This window comes from Galeopterus variegatus, unplaced genomic scaffold, assembly GCF_000696425.1.
Source record: "Galeopterus variegatus unplaced genomic scaffold, G_variegatus-3.0.2 Scaffold3624, whole genome shotgun sequence".
Taxonomy (NCBI): domain Eukaryota; kingdom Metazoa; phylum Chordata; class Mammalia; order Dermoptera; family Cynocephalidae; genus Galeopterus; species Galeopterus variegatus.
Window position 1 is genome coordinate 94,913 of NW_007729735.1, and position 21,756 is coordinate 116,668.

The 21,756-nt window shown below is 33.8% G+C and overlaps 2 protein-coding genes across 5 annotated transcripts in view; one reads left to right on the top strand and one right to left on the bottom strand.

Annotated features, from left to right (window-relative positions):
• The window catches only part of SNAPC3 (small nuclear RNA activating complex, polypeptide 3, 50kDa), a 34,463-nt gene extending 25,858 nt beyond the window's left edge, over nt 1–8,605 (top strand). The window contains exons 6-10 of one of the 2 annotated variants that reach the window (XR_551437.1): nt 1,804–1,886; nt 3,002–3,166; nt 5,645–5,752; nt 6,957–7,574; nt 8,252–8,605. Coding sequence is in view for 1 of the 2 variants with exons in the window: in XM_008585585.1 (XP_008583807.1) it covers nt 1,804–1,886; nt 3,002–3,166; nt 5,645–5,752; nt 6,957–7,104 (504 nt within the window). In the remaining variant the exon portion in view is untranslated. Of the gene's footprint in view, nt 1–1,803; nt 1,887–3,001; nt 3,167–5,644; nt 5,753–6,956 lie in introns of both variants that reach the window. The other variant, XM_008585585.1, reaches the window with a different exon arrangement.
• Nucleotides 8,606–10,630: 2,025 nt separating this feature from the next.
• PSIP1 (PC4 and SFRS1 interacting protein 1) overlaps nt 10,631–21,756 on the bottom strand; it is a 34,738-nt gene continuing 23,612 nt past the window's right edge. Inside the window, exons 8-15 of one of the 3 annotated variants that reach the window (XM_008585587.1) lie at nt 20,332–20,560; nt 18,975–19,093; nt 16,230–16,285; nt 15,339–15,409; nt 15,055–15,108; nt 14,734–14,947; nt 13,447–13,561; nt 10,631–12,223 (exon numbers count right to left, since the gene is read on the bottom strand). In XM_008585587.1, coding sequence (XP_008583809.1) covers nt 12,163–12,223; nt 13,447–13,561; nt 14,734–14,947; nt 15,055–15,108; nt 15,339–15,409; nt 16,230–16,285; nt 18,975–19,093; nt 20,332–20,560 — 919 coding nt within the window. In that variant the 3' untranslated portion in view covers nt 10,631–12,162. Of the gene's footprint in view, nt 12,224–13,446; nt 13,562–14,733; nt 14,948–15,054; nt 15,157–15,338; nt 15,410–16,229; nt 16,286–18,974; nt 19,094–20,331; nt 20,561–21,756 lie in introns of all 3 variants that reach the window. The other 2 variants (XM_008585586.1, XM_008585588.1) reach the window with 2 other exon arrangements.

Below are 21,756 nucleotides of genomic sequence, written 5' to 3' on the forward strand. Positions count from 1 at the left end.
TTAAGCACTTACCATGTGCCAAATGTATGAGATCTTTGGAAACAATTATCCCTATTTTACAGATTAGAAAAAGATGTTCAGTAAGCAGTGATGGAGGCTGGATTCAGATCCATGTCATTTCTCCTTCAAAGCCTCACGTTATTTCTTCTTTGCTGTGTTGCTCGCATTATGCCTGGCTTTAGATGTCTCTCCCTATCCTTTTCTTTACTTGGTGAACAGGTGCTGAATGAAACCTTGAGCAATGCTCTGATTAAAATACACCAGCAAGCTTCTAACACATGGACTTTGTGGAATCTTTGTTCAGAAACCTGTTTCGTTTGCTTCCTGGTTCTCTAGCTGTGTTTTAGAAAGGTGAATGCATATAAATAAGTGAGATTTTGCTGACGCTAACTTTTTTTGGCCCTCAGAAAGATTTCAATTTCATTGATCGTTTGTATTTTATGACTTTTTTTTTTTTTTTTTTAAGTTCTATCTTGGAAAATTTCAAACATACAGACAAGAAAGAGAATAGTATAATGAATGGGTACTCATTACCCACCTTCAGCAATTCTGTGTTTTGCCAGAATTGTTTCATCTGTTCTCCACATGCCATTGTCACACCAAACAAAATTGAAAATAAGTCCTTGAGTTCTAATGCTTTTAGACAGGAATATATTTAGATGTATCCCACTGACAATCATGGAGCAAATTAGGGAGTTGCAGCTCTTGTAGCTGAGGAAATGAGAATCTATTCCAACCAATAAGCAGGACCTTCGAACTTTTGAATAAAATACTTTCTTTGATTAATTTTCTTTGTGATAGGACTAGGAGTCTTGGGCCAGTGTATTTAAATCTTTCTCAAAACCTTATGTCTAGGGCCGGCCCGGTGGCGCACTGCTATAGTGCGCCGCTTGGGAAGCGCGGCGGCGCTCCCACCGAGGGTTCGGATCCCACGTGCAGACCGTTTCCCGCTCACTGGCTGAGCGAGGCACGGGAGCAACACCGAGGGCTGCGATCCCGTTGCTGGTCCCGGTCCGGTACGGGGGCGACACTGAGGGTTGCGACTCAAAGATTCTTATTTAATGAGTCTGAGGTGAATCTTGGTCTTTGGTGTTTTTGTGATTCTATTATGCAGTCAGGATTAAGAGCAACCTTTTTGATGAAAAATTATTGTAAAATAGAAGTTAAGAAACCTAAGGGTTCAGACCAGTTGTGCAACTATTATGGTACCAGGGGCAAGATTGCTTGAGTAAGAATAGAAATTCACATTCTGTTTGCCTAAGAGCTGCTGAAAATATAGAGAGAGGATTTTTGTAAAAACACATTAAAAATACAAAAAAAAAAAAAAAAAAATGCCAGAGAAACATAACTCAATGATCATTGTTATCACTGGGGGAACATCAATGATATGACTTCGTTTAGTTTTTACTTCTAGTATCCAAAATAACTGTCAGTGCTATGTATGCATATAATAAAATAATATTGAAGCTTGATTTCTTTTTATTATTATTTTTTTAAAGATGACCAACAAGGGGATCCTAACCCCTGACTTGGTGTTGTCAGCACCGTGCTCTCCCAAGTAAGCTAACCGGCCATCCTTACACAGGGATCTGAACCCACGGCCTTGGTGTTTTCAACACCACACCCTCCCGAGTGAGCCACAATCCAGTCCTTGAAGTTTGATTTCTAATTGAGTTCCTTTCATGAATCTCAGGAGAATATATAAATTTAAATCAAAACTAGTGATATTTTCTAGTAATACTTAGAGCAATTTCATAATCGTTAATAATAGGCTTTCTCTCAATATCATCTGTTTTCTTGTAGGACCTATACAAATCAGCCTTCTTTTATTTTGAAGGAACATTTTACAATGATAAAAGATATCCAGAATGTAGAGATTTGAGCAGGTATAGTTTCCAAAAATCTTCTCAAAGTCTTTCTTATTTCTAGTTCTCAAAAATAGTGGTATTTCCACCAATTCTTTTATTGGTCTGTTTATTTTTTTATTATTATTATGAATATTCATGAGATACAAATCTTCTCTGTATCATTACAATTTTAGTATATACATTGCCAAAGCAAGCACTCTTTTATTGGTCTGTTAAGTATCTTTGCCAAGGAAGTTTTACAAATCTTGTATTGAGCATTACATGCGTCTAAAAAAATTAAATCCCACTAGAACATTTTATTAATCCGTCTTCATATTTAAGTGATAGTGGTGAATTAATCTTTCACTGTTTTCTTCTGCTTGTCTAATATATACTGTTATTTGTCCTGGGTGAATGGATGTATGCATATATTATGTTCCTTAAGTACATATGAAAAATCCATATCTAATATTTTAATGAGACCATACTCTTATCATGAGTGTCCTAGCAATTAGAGTATACCTGTAAATTTTTTCTGAATGTTTATATCAATTCTCTTTCATTATAGCGATTTTTTATTTATATTCTAATGTAACAGTTCTCATACTTGTTGGTCTTAGCTCTCCTTTATAGTGTAAATAATTGAGGGCCCCAAAGAGCTAATGCTTATGTGAGTTATCGCTATCAATATTTACCATATTGGACATTGAAACTAAGGAATATTTAAAATATTAAGTAATCTTATTGCATGTCAGCATTTTTGTGAAAAATACCTATTTTTCAAAATAAAATTGTGAGAATAGCATTGTTATACATTTTCTATTCAAGCTGAAGTGATACACATCATGTAACCTCCAGAAAACTGCTCAATTACTTATGAGAGGCTAAGAGGTGAAAAGGGCAGAAAATCTTAGTATCATTGTGAAGATAATTTTGACCTCAGGGACCACACTTAGAGAACTGCTGCTCTAATTATATGAAGGAAAGTTAGGTGTTCCTAATTCCAACATGTGTCAGCCACTGTGGTCTTCATCTCAAGATGAAGTTAATTGGGTGAGCCAGGTTATGTGAAATACTACAGTCACAAACCCTTTTCTTTAATTTTTAAGTTTTTGTGGAGCAATGATATATTCTTGCCTTTTTCCCCCCTTCAGAACTATCATTGAGTGGTCAGAGGCCCGTGATAGAGGCTATGGCAAGTTTCAGACTGCTAGAATGGAAGATTTCACCTTCAATGACTTGTATATTAAACTGGGTTTTCCTTACTTATACTGTCACCAGGGTGACTGTGAACATGTTGTTGTCATTACTGACATAAGGTAGGTGGCAGCACTCAGAACATTTTGTTATTCTGCTTTTCTTCTGTTTACCTAATAGTATAAAAAGCACAGATAGTTTTGTTGTTTTGTTTTGTTGGCTGCCCAGTACAGGGATTGAACCCTGGATCTTGGTGTTATCAGCACCATGCTCTAACCAACTGAGCTAACCAGCCAGCCCCTCACAGATAGTTTTTAAAAAATTATAAGAGGAATTAAAGTAATGCATCTTGGCTTGGGAACAGCAAAAATAAGTGTCTGCTTTCCATGCATTGAACAACTCTTTGCATCCATTTGCATCCTCTATTGTTCATTTTTTGGAAAATTTAAAAATCCTTTACTATTTATTCGATCTGTAAATACTTTTTAAAATATCCCCTTTGTATATTAAACAGCTGTAATTCAAGTAGTAGGCATCTATTTTGTATAACATACAGGCCCTTTGTTTTGCACATTTGCAGTTATATTTTTAGGTTTCTTTTTGCCAAAATCTGAAGGAGAGAAAAGGTAACTGGGGGAAGAGAGGAGTAATTCCAGTATTTGACAAAGGTGAAGTCTTAATGCTTTGATAAAGATTTATATTGGGAAGGAGCTGTAATAGTCTGAAATGAGATTTGGGATTTGTTATACGTTTCATATAGCTGATATCTCTATTCTTCATGAATAAGGCTATTCATTTCCTCTTATTTAGGAAATCTTAGTTTAAGAAGGACCAATATGTAGAAATACACCCTACTTTATTGCTAGTTTGAGGCTTTCTGAGAGACCATTTTTTTCTGTAAGAAAATTGGTAACTGAGGGCCGGCCCAGTGGCGCACTGCTACAGTGCGCTGCTTGGGAAGCGCAGCGGCGCTCCCGCCAAGGGTTCGGATCCCACATACAGACCGTTCCCGCTCACTGGCTGAGCGAGGTGCAGGAGCAAACGCCGAGGGTTGCGATCCCGTTGCCGGTCACAAAAAAAAAAAAAAAAGAAAGAAAGAAAATTGGTAACTGAATTAGTGATAGGTACATTGAAAATTAAGCAGATGTGAACAGGAGAGAATTAGTAGCTGGAAAACAAAATGTTATACAATAAAAGGAATGTGTAGTCAGTTGTGGGGCCTTTGTGGAAGTAGTATTAATTCGTCATAATTTAAACATTAAATATCTATTTAACCAAAGGTTATATAGTAGAGGGGTTTTCAGAAACTTCATGGAAAAATTCATATTATCTTTTAATTTCATTTTTTCACAAACTTTTTGAAGTACCTTCATAGTTCTATAGAGGGAAGTTGAGCTGAATTCTAAAGAAACTGTTAAGAATGGAAAACAGCTGCCCTTAGGGAAGAATAGCAAGGCAAGAGCCAGGAGAGCTTCTAAACCTCAGATTTATGTGACTATTATATTAAATAGTACTTGATAGTATTTAATGTCTTTGATAATGTCATTAAAATTTTATATAAGTTATTCTGCCTGCTTTTCCACTCAAATGAGGGGGAATGTGCCTGCTTCATAATAAATATAAGATGGAAGACAATCCACTATTCTCTGATGGCCTTGTTTCTTGTAGTTTAGGCATATTGCTGTAAACTGTCATTCCGGGGCTGAAGTATAAAACGTGGCCCTTAAACTCAAGGCAGCATCTTGATGCAGTGGTCAGCAAAAGAAACAATGATGTTTCAATGCTAGAGAAAAAGCAACTAACACTTAAGAGAGAGCAATGTGGGACTTTGCTGAGAACTCATTTTCTTTTTACAGGTGGATTTAATCATTCTGTGTCATTCCACAGTACCAACTATCAAAAGTTTAATCGCTTTCTAATGGCGAAGTTTAATACATTGCTACCCTTTACTGAAAAAATAAAAACAAAAAAATCGAATTTTAGAATTTTCAGGGACCTTTAGAGTAATCCTGTTCAGTCCTTTCATTTTTCAGATGAGGAATCTGAGCCTTCATGTTTTTAGGTGTTTACCTGAGCCATGTAGCTGATGAGTGGCAGAGTGGAGACTAACTTCCACTTATAATTTCTTAAAAGTTCCATGATTCTGGTACCTAAAACCAAGATCCTACTAATTCATACTACCAGGAGCCAGATATGGATTTTAATAAAGGGGACAATAAATAAAGATAAAATATCACTGAGTAGCCTTGCCCAAACTATGTTCCATAAAAAGGAACTAGTGTCAAGAAAGCAAGGATTAAGAAATGCTGCCAGTTCCCTTTTAGAGGATCACAGTGCACATGACCATAAATGGATTTGGGAGGTCTTATGGGAAAGAAAACGTTGTTCAATCCACAAATGCTCTTTTGGAGAAAGTATCTTATAAAACACCATTTGGTCAAACCTGACGTAAAAAATCAGTGTACCTAAATCTTCTGTAAGCAAAAATTGGAAAATATGTCTTCTGTGTTCCTAATGTTGAGGTACAGATATATTTAATTCTTTACAGATCATAAAAATATACACTTTAATATCTTCATTTATTTTCTCATGTACAAAAGGCTTGTGCATCATGATGACTGCTTGGATAAGACACTTTATCCCCTTCTTATAAAGAAGCACTGGCTATGGACCAGAAAATGTTTTGTTTGTAAAATGTACACAGCTAGGTGAGTGATACTTTTTTTTTTTTTTGAGAAGTATTGGTTTTCAAAGTTCAATATTTTTGTATTTCAGTTTTCTATTTTCGATCTAAGGACTTGGATTTCGGGTTGTAAATAGTATGAAGAGTTTTTAGTAGGGAAGTGCCGCAAAATCAGTTTAGTGGGTTAAAACTAGTATTTTTAAGCATCTGTAGTTTACAAAATTAGCTTCACTCCACAGCTTTTCTTCAGTGAGAAAACATCACAGCATATTGCATAGAGTAAAGTCAAAATATGGTTTTATAAAGTTTTTGCTTTATGTGATTCTGCATGTTTACATTATAAAGTGTTTCTTACTGTGAGTCAGAGTCAAAAAAAGTTTGAAAACCACTCAGGAATAGGGAAGAATTTAGTATCTTCCATTTGTTCTGAGTTCAGAGTCAAAAAAGTTTGAAAACCACTCAGGAATAGGGAAGAATTTAGTATCTTCCATTTGTTCTGAGTTCCCCATTACAATATATTTTTCTAAAAGATCAATACAAAGTCATGATAAATCAGTATCAAAAATGAAAGAGAATTTTAAAAGCAAACATTCCACACGATGCAGAATTCAAATAGACTAAAAAATAGTATTTTCATTTTACTGTGATGAGTAACATCCCAGGCCAAAAACAGTCTCAGTTGAATGTTGCCCATACTCCCATTTGTATACACTCTACACTGGTAACATTTTATCCTGAATTTTAGGTAAAACAGTTGGAGTTTTCAAACTGACCACTACAAATTTACCAGTTAAAAAGATAAGTTAAGCAAGTGTCTGGTCCTTAGCATTCAATTTGATGGTTTTTCCAGATGGCCTGTTAGAAAAACATGACTATGTTCATGACTGAATTACATGAAGGGATAATGTGTCAGGGCAAATGTACGATGCTCTCAAGTACAAATTTATATCTTCTGTAATTACCTTTAATGGGAAGTCTTGCAAAGAAACAGCATTCTGCAGTGTTTCTTGGTATTAGATACCCTTTTGCGTTTGCAGAGTATTGATAGTATGATATGTCTGTATCTATGTATACAAAATTATATAAAGGATTATAATGTATTAATAATGTAGACTGATAAGCCAATTGTGGGAATGTTATGTTTATATATTACTACCGGTGATAACTTACATGTTATATCATGAAAAACTTGCTTTTAATGGTATATACATCTTTTTTAAAAACTACAGATGGGTGACAAACAATGACAGTTTTGCACCAGAAGACCCATGCTTCTTTTGTGATGTTTGCTTCCGAATGCTCCACTATGATTCAGAAGGCAACAAACTGGGGGAATTCCTTGCTTATCCTTATGTTGATCCTGGAACTTTTAATTAAAGATAGCCAAAAAAACAGAACAAAAAAAAGAGTACACCCTTGTGAAATAATTGTCCTCTTGGACGGTTTAGATTCAAGAAATACCACGGAGGAACAGGATCCACTTGCAACAGTCATGTTATAGCTACAAAAAAAATTAATCAATCACAGATTTTCTTCAAGTCACTTGATTTATTTCTAAATGTTTAGAAATGTATTATTTATCCCAAAGTATATTTATTTTGTGCTCTGTACCGATTTTAAGTGGTTTTCTTATTGAAATTATAGAAGTGCTTTGTATATTCTGAATATAAATCCTTTGTCAGATACACATATTCTGATTTTCTCCCAGTACTTGGCTTGCATATTCATTCTGTGTCCAGAGTGTTTTTTGCTAATGATAATTTCAATGGTAACGTCAAGTAGTGGAAGTGTTTTGAAAATTCTTTGAAGAATATGAGAGCTACACCATCTACCATGTGGCTTCCAAGGTAGATCTTTCAAATATCTGTAATAAAAATGAGGGAGAAGTTAAGAGTAAATTATTTAATAATTAACTATTGTGTAATTTAATCTTATAGTGGGGTCTTTTGTAGTTAGGTTTTGTTGATACAAACTAGGCACAAGACATTTTAATGGATAATTTACATGAATAATAAATGTAAAAAGATCTTGAGTATATACTCATACCTTCATAGAATATTTTCATTTCATGACAAAATTTTTTTATGAATCGCAAATACTGTGAGTTTAAAATGTCAATATTACAGTTTTTAAAAATAGCACATTTTATATGATCACAGGGACATGGAAAAATCAAGATTCTGTGGACTGCTGACACTGGCTCACTTATTCTTGGGCAGTAATACCATTGAATATACAATATTCTATAAGAAAAAAGAAAAAGGAGTTTTTCTGGCCCAGCTCTTTCATTTTTCTGGGCCCCTTACTATAATAATCCTACATTACTTTTTCCTCTCATTCTGAGCCAAAGAGTAAAGGAAACTTTTTAATAAATTCACAGGTCTAGATCAGAGAATTCTAGCTATCCAAATTTAAATGTTTTCTAGAAACGTTTTTGGCTGAAAATTTAATACTGTTTAAGACTTTTAGAAATGCTATATAAAGCAGGTTTTAAATGTATCATATGTTTCACTTTCTCTCCTAGGTTGTATTTAAATTCAACTGAATTGTAGAGTTCCCTGGATGGCTTAAGAACTGACATTTACCACATAAATCAAAAACTGACCAAGCCTGTAAGCCTATGTGTTTAAAAGATTGACTGAAGTATGTTTATGGACTTAAATGTCATATACACAATTAAGTCGATTGGTATGGAGATGACAAGCACCTGTTCCTGGTATGTCTAGTGGTCTCATTCACTGATGCAGTCAGTACACGGAGGATCTATATAGAGAACTAAGAGGCCCCTCCATGGCTGGCTTATGTTGTGCTTAAGTTTTACCTTCCCTGTGTCCAACAGTTCTAACAGAGCCGATTAAAAATTCTGCTGGACTGAAAATTCTGCTGGAATTCAGATTTAAGATAAAATTGAGTGATACCCAATTCCTAAAAGTCCATAGGTAAAAATGTACTTTTGATTCCTTTAATACTGTATTCCTTATAGGTCTTGCTTAAATATGCAAGGGTCTGTTTACTTTTTATTCATTTACATTTCACTCTCAAAACAGCAAATTCCAGAAACTTAGTTAGCATCATAATGCATTATTCTATGTGGTACTAATCAATTCATTTAAGCGGACAAAGAAGAAAGATAACAGTTAAGACATCACTGCTACCAGAATTCGTATTTATTGAGAATGTTATTCTGTTTTTTTCACCAGACTCGGACACATTTCTATTATATTGTTTCCTGGTAAAACCAAGGAAAGGTTAACCAGATTATTCCCAAAATTGGCCAGTGTGTTGTGTATCAATTACACAGGTCCTCACCAAGTTCAAGTCAAAAATTCCTAACTTCATATAATTTGGAGCTTATAAAGTCCATGTTCTAAGACAGCTTTTTAAAAATGCCTATTTCAATCTATTAAATACAACATGACTGTTAGTTACATGTATGATTTTATCTAATGAGGCAAAGGCAAATATGAAAATGTCATGAACTTATTAATCATCTGTAGTTTGAATCGAATTAGATTTTGATATATTAGTGGATGCATATGCACAAAATCACTATACAGAAAAGCAATAGTTATTTCCTTAAACATTTTTTTCAGGTTTCAGTATTCTGTAAGAATAATTAGATATTGCAATTTTACTGGGAGAAAAGTCAGTTACCTTTAACATCATCTGTGTGTTGGAGAATACACAACACAAATATACACACATTTCTGCCTATTATTGCTTCTTCATTTCTTAAGGGTTTAATGATACAGGTTTGCTGTTTCCAATAGATTGTCCTTTCTCTGGCCAATGGGATAAAATACGTTAGTGAAGCACTCATACAACTCTATAAAAGTCTTTGCTCTTGCACAGGATTAGATGGATTAGATGGCGGACATCATCTTGACCTGACATCTTTAATCAGGTAAGTGTGTGTGGTTAGAACATTTTTAGTACGCTGCATCACTGTATTGGCAAAAACTGGGTAAAAACTTATCATCATACTATATGGCTTAAGGTATTCTGGTCAAATTGTTCACACAAACAAAGTCGCAATCAGGTTTTTTTGATTCAGATGGTATATCTGAAATTTCTCCAGGCAGCTGAGAAAACCTTCAGTAATCAGTTCTGCTGGGTCATGCATAACTTACTCTTTAAAATATTATGCGGTGATCAGAAAAACAAAATAGGTGTTTATGTAATACATATTATGCATACTTTTGGCTATCTCATTGGAATTATTTTAGCAGCCTGTTCAGCTGTGGAGTTTTGACCATGTACAGTTTGTTGAGCCAACGCTCCTGAAAATTCTTGAAAGTTTCTTGAAATGAGGGGTTGAGATTAAAGAAGTCAACTGTACTTTAAGAGAACATGTATAAACTGGTTAGAGCAAGATCAGCCAGTACAAGCAGACATAATTTATCAGAATGCTGCTGTGTCTCCCAAAGTTGAACTTTGTAGATCTGTTGGGTTATGGGAAAAAAGGGAGAGTGAACAAAAGATAGATAACATTTCCTTTATTTTTATCATCTTGAGCTTACTGATTAGTTACCCTGTCTCCCCAAACCACAATCTCTATGACCAGTTAACTAGGAATTGTTTCCTTGACAGCAAATCCAGAATTCCATCACTTACACTTGTACAGCTGTCCCTTGGTATCCACACATGCTTGAGTCTCTCATAAAATGGTGTAGTATTTGCGTACTACCTACGTACATCCTCTTGTATACTTTATTTCTAGATTACTTGTAATAACCAAATATAAATGCTATGTGAATAGTTGTTATACTGTATTGCTTTTTTATTCATATTTTTTTATTGTTGTATCGTTAATGACTTTTTCCCCAAATATTTTTGATCCATGGTTGGTTGAATCCGTGGATGTGGAGAGCTGACTGTAAATAGCAAAGAAGTAAATTAGTAGTAGAGTTTGATAGAAAATGTCTTTAATCAAAACAAGTTTACACTTTGACACTTGTAGCTTAACTAGGATAAATGTGTCCAAGTTAAAACTGTATTAAGAACCAAACAGATAATGACTGGTATATATAATATGTAATAACAGAGTTCCCTTAAAATAGTGGGTCCTAGTTCCATTTTAAGACCTCTGAAAAGCAAAAAAGTCCAGTTATTGAAATAATTCAACTTGTCAAAACATACAGTGTATGTCACACATAAACACACTGGCAATGTCATTTTCCCATATTCATATAGTTTCAAAACATGGGAAGTATCCTACCTACTGAAAACCGACTGACCTAATATTCAAAATATCTTACTTAGATATGCTCTCTTACTGTTAATATACCCTTAAATTTTGTGTTAACATTGGTTCACCCTGATTTTGTCCATATACATCAATATACAGACTGTCAAAGTACTACCTTCAAGCAACTATGTTCCTACTTTGTGCAGTCCTGTTACATGTATGATATAGACATGTAAAATAAAATTCCTTTCTAAAATAGCCATGTTTTCAAATATGTTAGTTTCCTTATATAGTATTTACTTATATTTACTGCATAAGCATCATGGATGGATTTTTTTCCAATTAAAAAAATACTAAATGATTTCCTTAATAAGTGTGACTTTTAAAAAAAAAACTTAGAAACTTGAGACTTCTCTCAAAAATAAATTTACTTTTCAGTTTTAGTTATTAGTGCCTGTAAAGGATCTTAGATGGTTGAACCCAAAAGCCATATTCATTCCTATATTATACACAGTCTGTTCTCTACAGGAAAGTCACATGATTCCACTGAATTAAACTACCAAAACTAAACTGCCACAAAGCTGAATTATCTTCAAAAGTTAACATGAATGTTGTACCTCTTTAAACGTCAGTTAGTTATCTAGTTGTCATACAAAAAGGCATACAGACCACACATTGTTACAAAGAAGCAGGATAATGTAGCACAGTGTAGACTGAGAATAAAATGAATTTTTGATAAAAGAAGGGAGTGAGTACTTGTATAGAAGTAACATTTTATCTACCATAAAAATGCTTAACTTCTACAAAACCCACAAACAGTGAAAAGACAGTCTGGTAAATCCAAGATTTGTAAAAACTATGCACAAAACCCACGGTACTTGGGAAAAGAGGAAAGGTTTATACAAATAGCAGTTTTTAAAATGTAACTTGGTTCTACTACCAATTACACATTAACATACACACTACTTGAAAATGTGCTACAACCATGTCTGGAAAAGCAGTTTAACATTTTCCAAATGGGATTCCCACCCACATTTATTGTATAATGTAGCTGTTAATACTGCACAAGTACAATTAGCAATAATGTTTAATTACTTTAAACAAAGATGAAGGGATTTTCTCTTTCAAAAGTTTTAAACATCAAAACCTATGCTTATAAAAATTTAAAACTTTCAGCAGTCTAAATATTTCAAATGGAAACCATTACAAACTTCTCAAATGTTCTTTATATTCCAGGTATGTCAACACTAGTTGTCTAAAGTACAATCCTTCAAAGAGATTTCATTCTCTCTCTCTTCACTGGATGGCCTAAAGAAAAGGGGAAAAGAAAGGTGTGACAACTGGGATTAGAGTTTTCTCCTGAGGAAAAAAGGACATTGAATCTATGCATGATGTTTTTTAAATCACAAAAGTCTAAACCAGAACAACAACAAAGAAACTCTTGACTTGTTATTAAGACACTGTCATTTCTTTGTTCAAAATTTTACTTTGTCATGTTAGATCTTCTTCCCAAAGTAACATGGAGATCAAGCAAATAACTCAGGGAAGCATGATGGATCAGACCCTCTATCATTCCCAGTTTCAAAGTGAATTCTCTTTAGAGAACATACAGCGGAACAAACTGAGACTTGGACAACTAAGTTCCATAGCAAGTAATTTTAGAGTGGGTAAAATACAAAGTAGCCTGTGATTATACATCTAATTTTTAACGTAACATCCTCTTGCTCACAATTTAAGTGTGAAAGCAAGTCATTAATAGTGTAGAAGTAAAAGTAGACCAGGGAAAAATATAGGTGGTCCCCAACTTACATTATTTCAACTTTACAAAGGTACAAAAGTGATATGCATTCAGTGAATACTGTACCATGCAACTATTCTGTTTTTCACTTTCAGTAGTCAATAAATTACATGAGATATCCAGCACTTTCTTATAAAATAGGCTTCATGTTAGATGATTTTGCCAAACTGTAGGCTAATGTAAACGTCCTGAGCACATTTAAGGTAGGCTAGGCTAAGCTGTGATGTTCGGTAGGTTAGGTGTATTAAATGCATTTTTGACTTAGACTATTTTCAATTTAACAATTGGTTTATTGGGACATAACCCCAGAAGCATATGTAGTTAGTTATTTTCTTTAACTGGACTCCCACCTAGCTCCATTCCCTTGAATACAGTGGCAAATTTGCTGTACATGAAATTTTTTTACTATTTTGCCTTTTTTTTTTTTTGTCGTGACCGGCAACGGATCGCAACCCTTGGTGTTGCACCCGCCCCTCGCTCAGCCAGTGAGCAGCCGGTCTGCGTGGGATCCGAACCCTTGGCGGGAGCGCCGCCGCACTCCCAAGCGGCGCACTGTAGCAGTGCACCACCGGGCCGGCCCTATTTTGCCTTTTTGATTTGCAACTTCCTTACTGGATTCAGAGAGTAAGTGATATAAATATAGCCCTTTATACAAATAATCTTGGAACAGTACTGTGCATAGGAGCTTAAATAAGAAAAACACACATGAAGACCCATCAAAACACATCCTCACTTTTTCTTAGTGCTGGCCTCGTGGTTGTCCTTGCTTTCTTCATTGCTATCTCCATTATGTTGTGGCTGATTACTACTGTCTTGGGCATCAGATCCTCCATTTAGAGTCTTTGAACCTTTAGAAGGATTCCAATAGGAAAACTTTAAGAGTTTATGAAGTTATACTTTACAATGTCTTCTAGAGATCCAAAATCAAAAACACATGGCCCTCAAATTTCTAATACTTAATGTCTTTTATTTGAAATTACATTGTAATTCAGCCCTCACAATGAACTTTAGGATTGCGTTTTGATGCTATTTCAAAAAAAAAAAAATGACTTCATTAAAGAGCTGTACTGTCAACTCATTACATTATCAAAATCCTTTTGGTAGCTAAAGCACAGTAAGCAGCAGAGTTACTATATGTATCTATGGGTATAGGAAGTAGATTGTGTTACTGTTATCTGAAATACTATAGGATGCTACAACTCTGTAGCACATTATGACTTGTTCTTAGAAAAAAACACTGAATCATAAAATCTGTATTTATCATTGTGGGTATTTTAGAACAAAAAGTGTTAAAAATAGCATTTCCTAATTGACATGATTTTGTGCCTAATAAGTAAACAGTGGGAAGATTTCCATCTCATTTCATTAACTTTTTTTTTTTGGAGGGGGCAGGAGGCAGCTGCCAGAACCAGACTAAGTTCAGAGTGACTCCCTTATTTCATTCCCAAATAAATGAGAGCCAAAAAAGTTCAACTGCTTTTGAAATGTTGGTTCTACCTTAAGCATCTGCCATTAAGATGTTTAATAACATTGAATTGGGGGAGCTGATGATAACTATAATTCTCTTTTATGTCCATCATAGATACATCCTGAAATAATATGAATGAAATGACATACCTATAATTTGCTTCAAAATAATCTCCTGAGGTAATACAGAGAAAGCTTAGGGGATATAAAACCACAATGATCGTGCATTGATAATTGCTGAAGGTGGGTGATGGGGATGTGGGAAGTTCATTTTTCTCTACCTCTGTATAGGTTAGAAAATTTCCCACATTTAAATGAAAAGAAAATATTAGAAAAATACTAGCAAGGTTTAACTACTACTAATTTAAACTGAATGAAAAAGAAAAGCAAAAGCTAGAGGTGAGCACTGTACTCTATGCTACACATTCCTCTAAGTATTTTATGAGACTTTCTCATTTAACGTAGCTACTAATGAAATTACATATAAAAGCCATCTTTAAAAGTAGTCCTGGCAGACAGTTATAAAACAGGCCTCAAATTTATTACTACTTACCTGTTTGTTCCTTTTCTAGCTTTTTGTTTGGCCCTTTCTTCCCTTGATCTTTGGTTTTATTCGCTTCCTCATGCTGTCTTTGTTCAGCAAAAGATTTATTCAGCACTTGTTTGATCACGGAATCTCCTTCACCAACCAAAAACATGTTCTTAAACTTGTTATACAACATTGTAGACTTTTCCATGATAACTTGACTAACCTTGAACCGCCGTATCTGAGAAAATAATATACATTCATAACTGTTTTCCTAATTGATTTTTTATTTAAACCCTATTTTTTAATGAAGAAGTTTTAAAATCTACAGGACTTGAAATCGCTTACCTTTTTCAGTGTTGTAATCATCTCTGTGTGTTTCTGAGCTTGCTGCATTGTGACCTGAAGTGAAGCAAGTTCATCCAAGGCCTCAATGCATCTGTTCACATCCTTCATGACAAAACAGTAATTTCATAACTTAATTATCAAATAGAATCTATTTCTGAAGATTAGTTTTTGAAAATATCAAATAAGGCAGTATAAAATAACCAATAATTGTCCCTTTTATCTTAAATTTACATAAAATCATGAAGCTATAAAAGCACTATTTTTAAATGAGGTTAAACACTTACAAGATTATCAATTTTGAGAGAATTTTTAATTTCAGCATGTATCCTTTGAAGTCGAGAATCCATTGATGTTTCTATAAATTAAAATATGTGAAAAATAGTAAGTGGTTTTTCCAAACCAGTATTTCTGTATAGTCTAAGCAAAGTATAATGGAAAGAATTGGTGAACTAAAAAAAATGTTCTTGGTAATACATGAACAGTAGCTTAGCTAAGAATAAAAAGTTGTCTGCCATTTTTAGTATTTAATATTTTGAGTATTTTCGCATTCAAGGTTTAATATACTAAACGTTTAGTGAAAGTGTTTAGGAAAGTAACGTGGAGCATAAAAGCACAAAATCACCATCTACCTTTGTTTGTTTCTAAAATAAATAGTCTGCAAAGTTGTCTGCCATTTTTAGTATTTAATATTTTGAGTATTTTCGCATTCAAGGTTTAATATACTAAACGTTTAGTGAAAGTGTTTAGGAAAGTAACATGGAGCATAAAAGCACAAAATCACCATCTACCTTTGTTTGTTTCTAAAATAAATAGTCTGCATCCAATAATGAACTACTGTACACTCCAGTCCTAAAAACACCTGCCTTACCTGACATGTTTAACCAAGGGATTTGTCAAAAATGGGAAAGCACCCAGCTTTTGGCACAGTTACAAAAATTTAACGTCATCAAATAATGAGCATTAAAATATAAAGACGACTCTTTAGCAAGTTCACCCTATTATGCCTAAAATACAATGCAATTTAGACAGAATCCACTAGGGATTTGAAAATGTATACTTGTACATTTCTTAGAATATAAAATGAGACTGATTCCAAAACTGATACATGAAAAATTAAGTGTATAGCTTCCTTTCTATGTATAATTTTATACATCTGAGAAAGTGAAATAACTAACCTCGCTTCTTCTCCACTTTCTTAACTTCTGGCTTCTTTCCTTCATCTTTATTCTGCCTATCAAATGTTAACACAAATATTAAACATTGGAACTTTGTGACTGATTACCAAATGCCCACAATCCCTTATGTAAAATTTAATTTTTTCCTTAAAATAATCAATGGCCTAGACCACCAGGAATTGACTGTACTTCTTGGAACTATGCAGTTCCACAGCATTAGTATAAATGTAACCAAAACTCAAATTAACATGTTAAATAATTTAACAATCTGATTTTTCAATGACATCACAAATAAAATGATTTAAAAGTAACTATGGTTAAATTTTCTTTCCAACATTAAATAATAGTGTGTTATTAAAAGACTAATTTCAGGGCCAATGGACAAAGAGGCCATAAGAAGAAGAGAATAACTACAAATTAATGGATTTTACATCACAATTATTTTTAAAAGCAGCATGTCGAAAGAGACCAATTTAATTGTCCCCCACATTTCCAAAGAGTAAATAACTTGAGGGGTTTTGAAGTTAGCTTTAAGATTAAATAGACTGTGTTAAGGTAATACTATCATTAAAAATTTTTTATTGGCCAATATATCAAACTTAAATGACATCCACTAACACTTACATACCATTTCACAAATGAAAAGGTACCACTTTACTATCAATCACAAAAATAACCATTTAAAATTGAAATCTTAATATTTAGTCCATACTATGAACCAGTTGAAATAGACAAGAACAAAAAAAATATCTAAAAATCAGGTGTTTTTTTTTTAAAAAAAACTTTATTTTAAAATTTTGGTTACAGTTTCATTTTTTTCTTAACATGTCTACTGTTTAATCTCTCAGGATTAAAAAAAAACAATTAAGAATCTAAAGAATTAAACAACAAAGGAATGTCAAGGGAAGGGCACAACTGCCCCATTCTCAGGGGTGTAATAGCTATTCCAGTTTAACACCTAGCATCAAAACAAAATGAATTTTTATATTTTCTAAATGAAATAATGTACAACCACCATCTTCATCTGAGCTTCTTATAACTCAAACACAAAGCTTCATTTTAAGCTCGGTAAAAAAACTTAACAGGAATGATGGCCAATCTTAATATGTAGTGTGTACCTTACAGGAAATTTTGTTAACAATCATAACACAGTAATAATGACATTAATAATGAAGTCCTCAATTTAGAATCTGGAACATTCTTCCATCAAGGGGGGAAGGGGAAAATTCAGTCCAATGAGTCTGTCTCAATATCTTCATCTCTTGTTTGCTCCACTTGTATTCTCTTTTCAGTAACTGGATTAATGCTTTGAGCCCAAAATGAGATATATTTTTTATTACTGTAGATTACATGTTGTTTGGCTGGGAATACAATACAATAAACTTTATTTTGCATAATGCATTTCACACAGGTTGCATTTGAAATGCTTTACAGAGCAAAACTGTCCAAGTACAAAGTTTTGTAATAACAGGAGAAGGAAAGAAAACACAAATATTAGAATTTGAGAAAGTTACATTGGAGGACATTCAAAAGAAATACATAAAGGTAACTCTGAGATACTGAAAAAGGGTTGGGCTAGATTTACTAACAACTAATTTTATATCTTAATTTTGGGAGTACAAAAAAGTTAAAAACAACAAACAGTCCATCAGCTTTTCAGTGAAGATAGAAAATGATCAGTAACAAAAAATAACTTAAATATTTACAGAAGCGGTCAAACTCCAACAGACTGAAGGGAGTAACATTTCTGAGCTTTAAGTCAATTTTTAAATTACTCCCTCAAGCAGCTAATACTGCTTATACATATATCCTCCAAACAACTAAGAAGGCAGAGTCAAATACTATACTTGAGAAATACTTTCAGCTTACGAATGTATTATATAATGAAAAAAGTACAAAATTATTCAAGAATAGTTTTAGAAATTCACTGCTCATCATTAACTTTGTCTTAGTGACCTAGAGCATGTTTTTAAAATCATCTCACTAAAACAACCAAAAAAAACAAAGTTTATTCAGAATGTAAGATGCTTCACAAGAAAAAAGCATTCTACAGAAAACTCAAATGACAGTCTAAAGATAACTAGAAAAACTAATGTAATAAAGACATGAAGTCTAATCATTGCTATTACTTTTCCTTTTAAATTATTTTAAATCATTTTACATAATAAAGAGGAAAGAAATTCCCCATAGCAAGTATACACCATCTCCAAGTATGAAAACGTAACAGAAAACAGCTTTGAATTTGATCTATATTGCACATACCTAATGTAAACCCTGTCAGCCTTTATATTTACTTTTAGTGGCTTCCTGGGTTTCCAACTGTGCTTTTATTTTGCTGGTCATTAGGGGGAGGCCTGCTGGTAGTATCACAAATAAGGGGATTTCCTTCTTTCTCCACCAGTATATTTTCACCACTCTTTCTATATTTTAATATATTATACACATAAATAATAGAGGATGAGTACATTTTCTGCAAAGCCACTAATAGTTAAATCCTATCTGCACTTTCAGATTAAATTTAAAAATAATTCACAGGGTGACTACCTCAGTGAATTTTACCCTCTCAGAAAAGCATGAAGCCTGAAATATGATTATCATCATATACTGAATATTTTTCTTTTCTAACATATAGAAAAAGTCACTTTTTCAAAAGGCTTCATGAAGTCTGGAAATGAAAGTCTATTGTTTAAATTTTCATGCTAGCCTTAAAAAAGAACCAGAAATTTAGAATAAAAAAATACTTACTGCTCAGTTTCCATTTGTTCCTCTTGCTTGCGTTTTCGATCTGCTGCTTCTTTCTCATATTGGCCTTTCAGCATATTCCTTCTGTGAGCAGCCTGAAAGTTTCTTCCACCTTTTCTCTTCTGTTTTGAGAATTAGGACGAACTTAGTTATGCATCAAGCAAGTGACTAGTGCTTATATAATTACATTACAATCTTGCAGGAAAAAAGGGAGCTAGTTTTTGTAAGGGACAGATAAACAAATTAGTAATTTTTAAACTCTTTGAATTACATAAATCTCTGCTCTGCAAATTTGCCTTTCCCTTGATGTCTGGATTTAGTAATCTATTTCTACCCTGCAGTGAAAGTGATGTCCTTTGTTTAAAATGAACTATGTCACACTATTTGCCTCTACATGATTTTTGACTTGAGTATTGACAAGCACAGTACTCTACCTATCCAATTAAAATCTTTTAGCTTCAAAAATATTGAGACATGGGCCGGCCCGGTGGCGCACTGCTATAGTGCGCCGCTTGGGAAGCGCGGTGGCGCTCCCGCCGAGGGTTCGGATCCCACATACAGACCGGCCGCTCACTGGCTGAGCGAGGGGCGGGAGCAACACCGAGGGTTGCCATCCCGTGGCCGGTCCCGGTCCGGTACGGGCGCGACACTGGGGGTTGCGATCCGTTGCTGGGCACGAAAAAAGACAAAAAGGAAAAAAAAAATATTGAGACAGAAATCCGATAAAAATAAACAAAAGATCTACGTGACCCAAATCTGTAGATCTTTAAGGCTATAGCACACAAAATTTATTTTTCTACACAAAAGGATGCATAGCTTCAATAAGATTCCCAAGCAACTATGCCATTCAAATAAAGTCACATACCAATGATAAAATGAACAATAAATAGACCTGAAAAGTGACAAGAATTTCTTTAGGGGTAAATATCAAAAATCTGTATATAAATGCACCTCTTTTGCATCTGTCTTAACTGGTCACAGCCTACTTGCTTCATCTTCTACTTCTTCTCGATAAGTGGGGTTACTGAATATATGAGGGTACTTCAAAAAGTTCATGGAATTAAAGATAATAAATACAAATCCTTCCATGAACTTTTCGAAGTGCCCTTGTATATTCAATTATATATTTAATTTCCAGATCATAACTGTGAATAGCTAAGATAAATTCAGAATAAACTAAAGGAACATTTCAAATATGCCTTTTAATATAATTAATTCAAATCTATTCAGAAAGATAAGGAAATTCACTTTCACTGGTATTTATAGACTTTCACAAAAATATTGAAAGCTTACTAGCAGTAAAAATTAAAAACTAAGAAATTTAAAATAGAATATTTTATATGATACATAAACTTTTTACCTTTTCACCTTCTTGATCATCTCCTTCTTCTTCAGAATCAGAGGTTGATGTAACCCCTGTTTTAGCTAAATTTTTCCTTTTTGATTCAACTTCTTTCTTCCCTTCTTTTTTGTCTGGTTCTTTTCTTGGCTTATCTTCTTCCTTCTGGCCCTCTTCATCCTTTTTAAGCTGCTTTTTGAGTGGCTTATCCTCTTGCCCCCTCTTCTTACTTTTGTCTTCTTCAGTAACCCTATTTTAGAGAGTGCAACAATGGAAAATGAGCTTGTATTTATTAATACTTGTCATTCAACTATACTCTCCCACTCAACCAAGTAAGTATTTTAGATAGCAATAAGCTATATAATTCATTTTTTGTTTAAAGGCAAATCTAAAACATCTTTAGGTAAATAAGAGTGTCTCCAACCACCCAGTCATAAAAAGAATTCTGTAATAGAACATCCTTTTAGTATAAATTAGAAGATACAAAATTCTAGTTGCATTAGGTTACCAAACAGAAGGTAACCTAACGTTACCTTCTGTTTTCCAATGTTTTTGTGATGTGACTCATTTGCTCAAAAAAATAATTTGGGTACAATCTGTGTCAAGGCACCATTCTTGACTCTGAGGATACATCAGGATAAGGTGGGCAGGATCCCTGGCTCACATGGAGCTTATACAAGGAAGAACAAATTATGCTTAAAAAGTAGACACACAGTAAAAACAGAATTGCAGAAATGAAATATAAGCTCATTTTAGAACTGAAATATTCTTCTGCAGAGTAAAAGTGTCCCAACTTATATTTAATGGCAACTATATGGCCAATCAGGCACAGTATCACACAGTGTTGAGCTGACTAGCACCTAAGTATTCCCATCACCACTAGATTTCACAGCCATCACTACCTTAATTGCTAAAATAATCCTAATTAGCAGAAATAGGCTCTAAAGGGAGAATCAAATGATGCAAATACTAACCACATAATGACTTTTATGATATGTATGTTCAACTAAAGCAATTCCTTAATAAATACTTCAACTTGAAGCTTAGACAAACTAAAAACTGTAACCTTTTTACTGTCTGAAGAATTTCACTGAGATTTTCAAAAATTATACAATTAAATCAATGAATTTGAGAGCTGGCAGGGACCTCATGTCAATCAGTCCAACCCCTTCCATTTGACAAATGAGAACATGATGGTGCAAAAGGTCATATATAAGCCCGATATATCTCAATTCCAAATCTATTGACCTCCTTCTAGACAAGTGCTTCCTTGAATGCATAAAAGACTATTAAATTAGAAGAGAAAAATTCACTTTTTGTCTCTTCAGAATTCTTTAGACACCTAATTACCCTTGGGTGTGCTCATTTTCAAATGTCATATAGACTTATCCTTTGCATTTAATTGATGAAAGAAAAAGCACACAAGCAAAACAATGTTAACTTTTT